The following is a 12,739-nucleotide window of genomic DNA, read 5'->3' on the forward strand; positions in this document are numbered from 1 at the left end:
GGGTGGCTGGGGGGACTGAGCTGGGACTCCCAAGGCAGAGTTGGGGACTTTTCCAGGTGGTCATTGTGAGAGGGGCAGGAAAATGCTATTTTAGGGCACATGGAGGTCTTAGGTCTGCTTGTCTTTGCCTTTATCCCACATGTAGAAAGTTGCCTATAGGCTGTCGCAGGGAAAGGTAGGAGGGTGTCCTGGCTTGACATCCAACTCCCTGGGTTTCTGGAAGTTAGGAGAGGTGAAGAGGGGTCTCTTGCACAAGCAGAAGTTCCTGGAGGCAGACACCCTTGGCGAGAGGGCAAGAAAGCGGGCCCGGAGTGCATGTGGATGTGCAAGATCTATAGGTTCAGGATGCAGTTTCCGGAATGTTCATCAGTGCAAGGCCATCAGTGGAATTGCTTCTTTGCCATCTTTCTTTGCCATCTTGTCCATTTAGACCCCGTGCTTCCACCCATCAGAATCCTCCTGGAGCCCAGGGCTTTTCATAGTTCTGATACACAAAGCTATCTGCACCTACACTTCCTCCCCTCAAAGAAATGGCCCAAAGGGGAGCTCCCTCTGGGCTCCTGCTCCAGTCCCAAGCGTGTGTCTCCTGGTGTTAGAGCCATCTGGGTCACCCTGGGGACCTGTGTCCAAGGGAATCTTCTGGGAGTACAGGTGGGGCAGTGCCAGGTGGTTGTTGGGGAGGAGCAGGGGTGGGACCCTCTGAAGCCCCTCCCCCTGGGGTAGGAGAGGCCACATCCCCTCCCTCATTGGTCGCCCCCTGTCGCCTCCCTACCCAGAGTGCAGGAGATGCTTGGTAGCCGGTTTGCAAATGGGTAAGGTTTGGGGGTGTGTGTATCAATTTCTGTCTTTCAAGGGGCAGGGAGCATAGCAGAGTCTGTGCAAGAATTTTTGAGAACGAGGAGGAGCCTGTGTTTGTTGTAGCTGGAATCAGGCTCACATCTGCAGGTACCCGCACCCTCTGTCAGCAGGTCAGGGAACAATTCTTGTTTCTCTGCATCTCACAGAAGCACAAAGTGGACCCCAGTCCGCCTTCCCCTGGTGGCCTGTAGCTCCGGGGGCTTTGAAATGATGCTCTCACCTAGGCCTCTTTTTCCCCCTCTTCCTCTTCATTTATGCATGCTACTGGTATCTTGCCCCTTTCAGCGCCTCTCTCCTGCCTTCCAGCTCCCACCTCCCCCATTTTTCCTCCTCACACCATTTGTGCTCTTGTTAAGATGGTGAAAATAACTCCTACCCGCAGAACCCCACCCCCACCTCCCCATTTTCTCCCTTGGTTCTCCTTTGCCTTACAGAAGTTGACTTCCAACCTGGGTCTTTGCTTTCAGGTGCAGCCCAAATTTCGTTACCCCTTCTACTATGAGATGTGCTGGTATGTCTTGGAAAGATACGTGTACTGTGTGACCCAGCGGTCCTACCTCACTCAGGAATACCAGAGAGAATCCATGCTTATTGGTGAGTGCAATGTGGACCCAGCCGCTTCCACTGCTCAGTTGGGCAGGAAAAATTTTTTCAGTGTGGCCCTTGAGAGTCTCTGGGTTCTTGGAATTCTTTTGAACCAGTGTTGGGCAGATTCCTAGAGACCCCTTAGGAGGGGAAGCCATCTTTGTCAATGTCCCATTTGGAATACAGAGTCCAAGAAATTGAAAGTGTGATCCTAACAGAGTCACCTTGGTGGCCTCCAGGTCATGCTGAGGAGTCATTCCCAGGCATGGTTGCTGAAACAGGATCCCTACAGAGCAAAGAATCCTGGTTGTTTTATTCCTCCGTGGCCACCAGCTGATCCCCTATTCTTAGCCCTCCACTGCACCTAGGGGTTGGGTTTTTGTCTATATAGGAGCAGGCCCATGGGATGCAGCCAATCCCCCAAAATCTGAGGCCAGCTTGGAACCAGCGGGGAGGGGTGACCAGGGCTGGAGACACAAGCATGGCAGAGCATTGGGTGGTTCTGACGGAGGTAGGGAAATAGCCTTTAGAGCCATGGCTGCTGCAGGGAGCCCTGCCTTAATGCCTTTACTTAAAGGGACATCACCCCCCAAATGGCTTGATCCTGGAATCTAGACTTCTAGATGCCTGCCTGAACTTGCCTGTAACTGTGACAGTGAGCCCTGAGGAGCAATCTGGAAGAACATGGGTCTTCCCCCACTGCCTCTGAGCTGAGGGGTTTTCTGGATCCAGAGTCTGCTGAGACTCATTTACTGCTTCTTTCTCATCACAGGATAGAAAAATAGGATCGATCTGTCTCCTGTAGGGTCTACACAGTTTCTCCTGCAATCTCCATGATTTTTAGATACCTTATTATTTTTTTTTTTCTCATTGTAGAAAGCCTCTACCCTCCTTCCCTTGACTCTCATCCTTAGTGACTTTTTTAGAGCTTTCAGATTGGGCATATGATGGAGAACAAATAGTTCTCCTGAACTATTTGTAATAGAACTCAGCAAAATAGTTCTGCTGAGGTCTGTATCGGGAAGTGGTTATTTACTTCCTAGAAATTCAGTTTTGCCTGGGGAGTCTCTTATGGGTCTCGTACATGTCAGATGATGCAATATTCAGGTGTTGAAAAGTCCTGAAACCCCACAACCTGCTCTTTGGAAGCTCCCAGCCTGGTAGGAAATGGGAAGTTAGTCTGAAATAATGAGGGTGACCCCTGTGGTTGTAGTAGCTTACACATTCCTGTGAGGACCAGAAGTTTGATTTTTGTGGCAGTCCTCAGGACCAGGAAACGGAGGGTCACTTCTCTCATTTGGATATTTTAGAGCTGTAGGAGAACATTCCCAATTCCATTCACAGGCACCAGAGGAAAGCTTGAGGCAGCATTTGCGTTGTTGATGCCTGCTTTTTTCTTGAAATTTCTTGCCTCTGATTCCTCTGAAGCCTCACTGCTTCTCCTGCCAAAGTAAAGGGGAGACATCAGGGAGATGCCTCATTTATCAAATGCTGGTTGTGTGCTAGGACCCAAGCTCAGCGAAGCCTTATTGGATCCTCACCTCAAGTGTTCAAGGCAGCATTTTTTGTCTTGTATTTTTTAAAAAAGCATTATTGGGATATAGTCCCCATACAATTAATATACTATTTAATGTGTACAACTCAGTGGTTGTTTTTCATATATTCCCAGAGCTGTGCAACTATCACCAGGCAATTTGGGGTTGTTTTCTTTACCCCAGAAACATGTACCCTTGTGTTATCTCCTTATCTCCCCCACCCCCAGTTTAGGTACCCATTAATCTACTTTTTCTGTCTCTATAGATTTCCCCTTGTTCTGGACATTTCATATAAATGGAGTCGTTATAGAATATATGCATTTTTGGCCTTATTTTTATATGTTGACAAATAAAATGCCAGGTGCATTCAAGGAGGTGAAACAACCTGTCTGGGTATACATAGCTGGAAAGAAACAGAGCTGGAATTTGATCCTATATCTGATTGACCACAACCTTTCTAGAGGCTAAGGCACAGACAATGTATTAGAATTGTCAAAAGGAGCTTGATGTCCAGAGTAAAAGGGAGGCATAGTGAGTGGAGTTTCCAGGGACTTCCAGTAGGGAGTTTAGGGCATTAACCTCCGTGTTTCTGTGACCCTCCTGCTTCTTGTAGATGCCCCAAGAAAGCCCAGCATAGACGGCTTCTCATCTGATTCCTGGTTGGAGATGGAGGAAGAGTCTTGTGAGCAGCAGCCTCAAGAGGAGGAGAAGGAGGAGGAAGAGGAGGAGGAGGAGGAGGAGGAGGGTGCAGATAAGGTGCCCAAGCCTCCCGCCGATGGCCCTCCGTCACCCACCAGCACCCCTTCAGAGGACCAGGAGGCCCCTGGGAAGAAGCCCAAAGCACCTGCCATGCGGTTCCTCCAAAGGACTTTGTCTAACGAGTCAGAAGAAAGTGTGAAGTCCACGACGGTGCCCACAGACTACCCTAAGACACCCACTGGCTCCCCTGCCACGGGGGTCTCCGCCAAGTGGACCCACCTCACTGAGTTTGAGCTGAAGGGCCTGAAAGCGCTGGTGGAGAAACTGGAATCCCTCCCAGAGAACAAGAAGTGTGTCCCTGAGGGCATCGAGGACCCCCAGGCACTCCTGGAGGGTGTGAAGGTGGGCAGGGGTCACATCTGGGCCTGGGCAGCTGAGAAGGGCTAGGTAGGCTCCCAGGGGCAGCTCAGTGCAAACTGTCCTGAGGTCTCTCTGTGTGGAAGAGGGACTTCTGGTCCAAGCAAGCCTGTCTAGGGCTTCTGAGCTGAAGCCATCATTGAGAGCTAAAGGGGAAGCTGCCTCTGTAGTTGACAAAGACTTCTTTCTTAGCACTTGTTGAAAATCTGAGGCTTTACTGGCAGTAGGCATTATAGCTATACCCATAGTGAGTGCTCTTATTAGGTCTGGAGACAGACCCTTTCACCCTGGGCTGGAAGACTTGCTGTTCTGGGCTGGCTTCCCCTGGAGCATGAGTCTGTGACCAGGTTGCATATGAGCATGTTGCACATCTGGGCAGTCCTCCAAGTGCCCAGCTAAGGTGGGCCATGTAGCCACCTGGGGTTCAGGGGTCTCTAAGTAGAGCCTAATTATTGAGAGTATGTTCATTGAGCACCATCTGGGCTGGCCACTGAGGGAACAGAAAGCAGAAGCCATAGTCACTGCCCTCAGGTAGCTCACCAATTAGCAGGAAAGCAAGCAGGAGAAGAAGCCAGGAGATAGGGAAAATTAAGAAGCACGTAGCATGGTGTGTACCCAGGGCATGGAAGTAGGGTGAAGGATACTCATCAGCCACACCAGGTGCCAAGGGCTCTGGAACAGTTACGCAGAGGGCATTTGGCTTGGCCTTTAGAGGCTGCATAGGCGTTCTCCAGATGGGGAAGGCTGTTACAGGCAGAGTGCAGATATGCAGTGTGTGCATTTCCCAGGAAATAGACTGAGAGGTCTTCTGTAGTAATCATCATCATAACATATTTGTTGAAAACTCCCTACCTGTCTGGGACCAGTGCTAGGCAAGGTACTTGAGTTGTCTGTACTTATCTGACATGGAAGTAGGTTCAGAGAGGGTAAAGGATATGCCTGAGGTGACAGAGCAAGTATTTGCCCTAGGGCCCCCCATCAGGCAGTCTAACAGGGACCACCAAAAGAGGGAGCCAGCATACAAAATCATCAGTCCAGATCTATTTCACTTTATGTAGAAGGTGTTTCCTTTCAGGTGCTGGGAAAGGAAAATCTTATAACTGGGGGAAATTGCCAGCTAAAAGAACTCTGTGGTGATCGTCCCTGTAAGGCAAATCTTTACTTGCTTTGGGTCTTTTTCATTGACTCTTGACTTTTTTGGAAGTTGTTGACCTCTGTTGAGGGTTTTATGAAAATTATGAAACGGGCAAAATTTTGTATGCTGTGTCAAGGGGCCTTGGACTCCTGAGCCTGTTCCTGGACCCCAGGTTAAGAATCCCTAATCTCGTGGCATGGAGTTTTATATGTTATGTTTCCTAAAGGAGACCTTAGAATTCTGTTATGAGGCTCCTTTTTCCTTCTGAGGTCCTTTAAAGTAAAAACAAGGAATTTTCATCAATAATAAAACCATTAACAGCATTGGGGCCCCCACAATGTTGTAAATGAGTTAAAAACGCATTCATCTTATGAGGAAGTATTGTTCTTTGCTTGTGGAAAGCTCTTTTTTTTTCCTTTAGAAGTATCTTTGTGTCTGTGATCTGTTTGTGTGCAGTGTTTCTGATTGGTCAGATTTCTTTCTAGATTTGGGACTTGGCCCCTCCTGTCTCTCACCTATACTCACCTGATGTGATGAGACTGGAGTCAGCTGTTGATGGTGTGGAGGAGGACTGGGGTAGGGGTTTAGATGCATTTCAAGGAGCCTGGCCTCCTCCCTCCTCCTGTCCTCACCATGGGGTGGGTTAACTGGCAGGTTGTGATAATACTTTTCAATGGCCATGTGCTGTTACAGGTGTTTTCCATATATAAACCTCCAGCAACCCTTGATAGTGATTTTATTATCCTCATGTTGCAGATGAGAAAATCGAGGCACAGTTAGGTTAAGTGATTTGCCTAAGGCCACACATGCTCAGTTGGGGAATCCTTGCACTCACTCCCTACACTGCACTGCTTTGTTTGGCTGCTGTAGAGAAATTTTTTTCCCTTCTCAGAAGCCATCCTACACTTATGGAGAAGGTAGTAAGGGGATTGCTTTGGTGTCCTCTACAGAACAAGCAATGGTTCTGGCCATGGAACAGAGTTTGTAAATTGGCAGTCCCTGGCCGAATCAAGCCTCTAGGCATTGTTTTTGGCCTGCACAGTTTTAAACATATTTTTATAATTACTTGCCAACATTAAAATATCAGAAGAGTCATAAAAAAATATCCTAGCTATCCTGGCCCATGTTCTTGACTGGCTGCAAACCACAGGAAGTGAGTAGCAGCTGACCTCATATACCCCAGTCCCCACCACTCCCTACTGCCTCCTTGAGCATGTATTTATTATTAGGTTCACACATCATATAATATAGCCACTTAGTTCATTTATTGAATTTATCTATTTTTTTTAAAGACTTTAACTATTTATTTGAGAGAGAGAGCACACGAGAGACAGCACAAGTGGGAGGGAGGAGCTAGCTCCCCACTGATCACAGAGCCTGATGTGGGGCTAGATCCCAGGACTCTGGGATCATGACCTGAGCTGAAGACAGATGCTTATCTGACTGAGCCACCCAGGCTTGAACTTACCTGTCTTTTTCTTTTTCTTTTTCTTTTTTTTCCCCTAAGACACCAGAAGAGATGATTTATCATGTACATGTTAAATTCAGCCACAAAAGAAAACAGAATTAGTCTCAAAAGTCACAGGTCCAGGACAAAGGGCCAAAAGGGACTATTTTTTGGTATGAACAAGGTGGTTCTCTCAGAGGTGGTAGTAGTAATCAGATGGCGGTGGGTGTTCTAGATCCATTAAATCAAGTTCTAGAAAGTAGGCATGCAGTCCAACAATTTGTACCAGCGTCACTGGCCTCTGGCTTTTCTTATTTCTTCTTCTGTGTCTTTTGTCGGTACATAGGCTAATGCTTTACTTGGACCTCTGCCTCATCTTTTTTGCTTCAGTGTGCACATTGGCTTCTTCCTCCACTTGGCTGTCATGGCGTGGAGGTTTCCAGAAGATGGCGCTAAGGCCAAGAGAGCTGCAACTTGCCTTATTTTTAGAGATAAATTTATGTTCTTGAGTTTTGTCTGGGGAGGCCTTTTGCAGCTTAAAGAGCTTGTAAATTGGGTAGACAGGTCTTTTTAGAGCCCCAGGAGAACTGGAGCATCTGCTTGTGTCTCTAAATGCTGTGTGGCCAGGAGTCTGTATGGGGGAAGTGGGCCAAACATCTCTTCTGGAACAGGAGGGTTCTTGGCTGTCCAGCCTGGCCATCGGCCTTCTCAATCCCTGGATACCCAGAAAAGAGGTGGAATCTCAGACTAACCTTCAGAGTGAGAGTGTTGTCACAGAGGATGAGCAGCTTCTTGGCTGTACTTGATGCCTTGGTTTTCTCTCTCCTCAGATTTTGGGGTTTTGTTTGCACTGGCTGAGAAATAAAACACAGGAAATGTGCAGAAATCTTGGCTAGTGCCTACTGCTGTCACTACTGTTGAGTGATTTGTGTGTCTGGCAAGTGGAGGTTCCCCTTTGGTAACTAACCAGTTTTGATCTTTGGTCCACTGCTTAATGGAATGGTTCATGGTAATGGGAACCCCTGAGATTGGAGACAGTCCCCTAAACAACTCAGTCTCCGGAGAAGTAGGTTTGGGCTTTTATCAGAAACCCATTTTTGGGGCACCTGCATGGCTCAATTGGTTAAGTATCTGCCTTCGGCTCAGGTCATGATTCCTGAGGTCCTTGGATTGAGTCCCACATCGGGCTCCCTACTCAGCAGGGAGCTTGCTGCTCCCTCTCCCTCTGCCTGCTGCTCCCCTTGCTTGTGCTCTCTTGCTCTCTGACAAATAAATAAACTCCATTAAAAAATACACTAGGGATGCCTGGGTGGCTCAGTCGGTTGGACATCTGCCTTTGGCTAGGTCATGATCCAGGGGTCCTGGGATCTAGCCCCACATTGGGCTCCCTGCTCTGTGAGGAGCTGGCTTCTCCCTTCCCTCTGCTGCTGCTCCCCTTGCATTTGTGCTGTCTCTCTCTCTCTCTCAAATAAATAAATAAAATGAAAAAAATATACTAGAATTAAAAAAACAAACCATTTTTTCTTTCATTTGTAATATATTTTTAAAACTTGTGCTAAAATGCACATAACACCATTTTGTCTTAAAATTTTTTTGTAATATTTATTTATTTATTCATGAGACACACACACACACACACACACACACACACACACACACACAGAGAGGCAGAGACAGAGGCAGAGAGAGAAGCAGGCTCCATGCAGGGAGCCCGATGTGGGACTCAATCCCGGGACTCCAACGATTCACGCCCTGGGCTGAAGGCAGGCACCCAACCACTGAGCCACCCAGGCGTCCCCCCAAAATTATTTTTTTAAATTTACTAGATCACCACTTTAGAATCTTCAAGAGTCTTCAAGAATGTGCCATCTCAACCATTTTATTTAATTAAAAAATGTTTTTAACATTTTTTTATTTTTAGGTAATCTCTACATCCAGTATGGGGCTCAAATTCACAACCCTGAGATCAAGAGTCATGCACTTTCCTGACTGAGCCAGCCAGGCACCCCAACCTTAAAGTACCCAGTTTAGTGACTTAAGTACATTCACGATATTGTACAGCCCCCACCTCTGTGTGGTTCAGAACATTTTCATCACCCTGGACAGAACCCTGTCTCCGCTAGTGGTCACCCCCCATTCCCGTCCTCCTTACCTCCCTCCTCCCACCCCCGTCTGCTTTCTATCTTTTTTTTTTTTTAAGATTTTATTTATTCATGAGAGACACAGAGAGAGAGAGAGAGACAGAGACAGAGACAGAGACATAGGCAGAGGGAGAAGCAGGCTCCATGCAAGGAGCCCAATGTGGGACTTGATCCCGGGTCTCCAGGATCATGCTCTGGGCTGAAGGCGGTGCTAAACTGCTGAGCCACCCGGGCTGCCCTGTTTTCTATCTTTATAAAGTTTATAAAGTTTCAAGTATTACAGTGTTACATGATCTATGTAAGAAAAATTAAGCGTTAGAGGCTAGAGGCTAGAAAATGTCCCCCTCCCCACTTTCCCAGCCCTGGAGGTAACCCTGTTACTCATCTGCTGAACATACTTTTGGAGCTTTCCTCTCATCCCCAGGTATACATAATTTGTTAAAAATTAGAGCATACTGTTTTACAACTTGCTTCTGTCCCTTCAAGCTTTCTTTTTTGTGTCTTCCTGTAAGTCTAGCCTCCTCTTTTTGTGGGCAGAACTTTTGAAAGTTGAGTTTGTCCTTCCTATGACCCTGTGGTTTTGGCAGGTCTGAGAGAGCTCATTTGTACCTTGAGAACTTGCCTTGAGGGGTCTGGCTTTAGATTCAAACTAAAATGACCACCCTACTTAATTTATTTTGTAAAGAGAAGCAAGATTTCAGGATCTTGTAAAAATCTAAGAAAATTATTTCTGGGGCACCTGGGTGGCTCAGTCAGTTAGGTGTCTGACTCTGGATTTTTGGCTCAGCTTATGATCTCAGGGTCGAGAGGTTGAGGCCCCCATCCAGCTCCATGCTCAGCATGGAGTCTACTTGGGATTCTCTCTCTCTCTCTCTGTCCCTCCCCCCCTCAAATAAATAAATAAAATCTTTAAAGATAAAGATTTTATTTACTTTATCTGAGAGAGAGAGGGAGGGAGGGAGAGATCACGAGCAGGTGGAAGGGCAGAGGGAGATTCAGACTTCCTGCTGAGCAGGGAGTCCAGTTCAGGGCTTGATCTCAGGATCCTGGGATCGTGAGCTGAGCCAAGGGAGGATGCATAACTGACTGAGCCACCCAGGCTTCCAGAAATAAAATATTTAAAAAAAGAAAGCCATTTCCTTTCCCTGCCTTTATGAAACCCTGTGGGATTTGGCACTGAGATACCTCCAGTGACTTCCTTCTTTCGAGACACTTGTGTTAGAGATGCAGGATATTGGCCTGTACCTAATGGGAAGAATAAGAAATCAGGACATGAGACCCTTGAGTTTAATTTCGGCTTCTGTTCTTTGCTGCTTGCTGTGTAGTCAAGCACTCCACCTTTCTGTTTATCTGCAGGTAAAACAAGGGTATTGGACTGGCTGTGCTTTATCTTTCTGGGGACCAGATTCAACAGTCCCTTGGCCACTCTGAAGTGATTAACCAATCGACACCTGAGTGTCTTCACTGTAAAATGGGGAAAATAATGGGGATCTGTGTCGTCAGATTATTTTGAGGGGCAGTGAGGTAATGAACACCTAGCACTCCTGGTAAACTCTTGGAGAAAAATTAGGTATTCTTAGGTACACAGTCAAAGGAGAGCCAGACTGGCTTTGGCCGCTCCCCCATACCTCTTATAGGTTAATGATCACCATCCATATAAGTTTCTCAGGGCTGCCATAATAGAGCCACAGACTGGCCTAAAACATCAGAAACTTATTTTCTCATGGTTCTGGAGACTGGGAGTCTGAAATCAAGGCTACGCTTGCTCTGAAGGCTCTAGGGGAAGAAGGATCCTTTCTTGTCTTTTCCAGCTTCTCATTGTTACCAGCAGTCTAGCAGTCTTTGGCATTCCTTGGCTTGTAGCTACATCACTTCCATCTCTGAGTTCATGCAGATGTTCATCTTTGCTGTGTGTCTTCTCTTACAAGGACACTATCATTGGATTAGGGCCCACCCTAATCCACTATGACCTGTTCTTAACATGATTATATCTGCAAAGACCCCATTTCCCAAAAAGGTCATATGAGGTTTGGCTGATGGATTTTAACAAAGGGGCACCCTATTCAACCCAATGCATCATCGTCTTTTTTCTCTTCCATCTTGGGTTGGCAACAGTAAGATGGGAGTTGCTCTGCATACTATTCCTTCTAGAAGAATCTGTACTTTCTACTAGAACTCAGGGAGAGAGCTGTGATTTCCCAATGGAAGAAAAGGAAGGTGTGCAGCTATTGGGGGCAGATCTACTCCTCAAATCGATTGTAGATGACTTAAAAATGCATGCCATGGTTGTGAGGGTTTGGGTCTAAGTGGGTAGTCACCACTAAGGTTGGCTGTAAAAGAGTGTTTGTCAGATACCTGCAAGGTGATTCTGTAGGGGTCATTGTTTTTTTTTTTTTTTTTTTAATTTTATTTATTTATGATAGTCACACAGGGAGAGAGAGAGGCAGAGACATAGGCAGAGGGAGAAGCAGGCTCCAAGCACCGGGAGCCTGACATGGGACTCGATCCCAGGTCTCCAGGATCGTGCCCTGGGCCAAAGGCAGGCGCCAAACCGCTGCGCCACCCAGGGATCCCTGTAGGGGTCATTGTTAATGAAAATAATGCCAGGCTCTCTTCCCACAATGCCTTGCCCCCCTAGCTGCCAGAGTGTAAGCTTGGTATGAAAATATCAGCTTGCTGCAGATAGCCACCTTTTTTATTACATGGAATTGTGGGACTCTCTGGAATTAGGGGGTGGAAGAGCCAGTGAGGGGCCATTGTTTTCAGGTGTTTTATATATATATATTTGATATTTAAGAAAGAAACCAGTTGTATTGTTCTTTCATCAAAACACAAATGTAAGAGGAAAGAAAATAATCCTAAATGAAGGGTACATTATCCAAACAGGTATTCTCTCTTAAGACCAAAGTTTCTGGAGTCAGGCTAAATCCCATGTGCCATCTGTTAGCCAGCCAAATGCTCTTGGAAAACATGATAAAATAGAGAAAGAACACGTGCCTCATTAAATTCAGCGAGGCAACATGCATAAAACCTTGTTTAGCACAAGGACTTTAATAGAGCTTATTATTAATATTATTTCAGACAGCTTGGAATGAAAACAGGCCCATTTAGGGTTAAGTGTGAGAGTCTGTGAAACCCATGACCATGGAAAGTGTGTACAGTTTTACTGATCAGTCTTGATCCTGGAATACACCTGCTTGTTTGAGCAGCCCCACCTTGCTGTTTTGCAAAATAGTAAAGTGTAGGGCTCAGACTCCTGGCACTGCTGGCTTTTTAATTTATCACCATCATCCCCTACCCCACTCTCATAACTGCTTCAGGGGAGCCAAGAAGCAGGAAGCCAGTGAGGGGTCTGCAGCCTCAGGGGCTTGCTCCCATCCAAAAGATGACCCAGAGCAGAGAATGGCAGATCAGTTTCAACCAGGCTGGGTTGCTCAGGCTCTCCTGCTGGGGCCTGGGTGTAATACTGAGCCCTGTGCTTGGTATTTTTGTTGGGCAGTGTGGGGATGGAGGGTTGATACAATGATGAATGAGACAGGTCTTTCACCTAAGGAGCTCCCACTGTGATGACAAAACAAACCACGCATACTCCTACTTCTCTGCCTGTACCACCTCAGGGAACGAAGGAGAACAGCAAGAGCGAGATATCTGAGTTCCAGACATCTAGGGCAAACCCTAGACCTGAAAAATGGGTAGGTTTATCTGTGTCACTTGGGACTTTATTTTTGCCTACAATTAACTGGTGGGCTCCTGAATCACATTATTATCCTTTCTCTTTATGTAGCTAAATCAGCTTTTTATTTTTTATTTATTTTTAAAGATTTTATTTATTTATTCATGAGAGACACACACACACACACACAGAGGCAGAGACACAGGCAGAGGGAGGAGAAGCAGGCTCTATGCAAGGAGCCCAATACAG

General features: G+C 46.6%; 1 protein-coding gene across 18 annotated transcripts in view; it reads left to right on the forward strand.

Annotated features, from left to right (window-relative positions):
- KDM2B (lysine demethylase 2B) overlaps nt 1–12,739 on the forward strand; it is a 129,760-nt gene that overhangs the window by 61,151 nt on the left and 55,870 nt on the right. For all 18 annotated transcript variants that reach the window (XM_038574980.1, XM_038574986.1, XM_038574981.1 and 15 more), the window contains 2 exons: nt 1,326–1,452; nt 3,592–4,079. In XM_038574980.1, coding sequence (XP_038430908.1) covers nt 1,326–1,452; nt 3,592–4,079 — 615 coding nt within the window. The remainder of the gene's footprint in view (nt 1–1,325; nt 1,453–3,591; nt 4,080–12,739) is intronic.

Source organism: Canis lupus, chromosome 26 (assembly GCF_011100685.1).
Source record: "Canis lupus familiaris isolate Mischka breed German Shepherd chromosome 26, alternate assembly UU_Cfam_GSD_1.0, whole genome shotgun sequence".
Taxonomy (NCBI): Eukaryota; Metazoa; Chordata; class Mammalia; order Carnivora; family Canidae; genus Canis; species Canis lupus.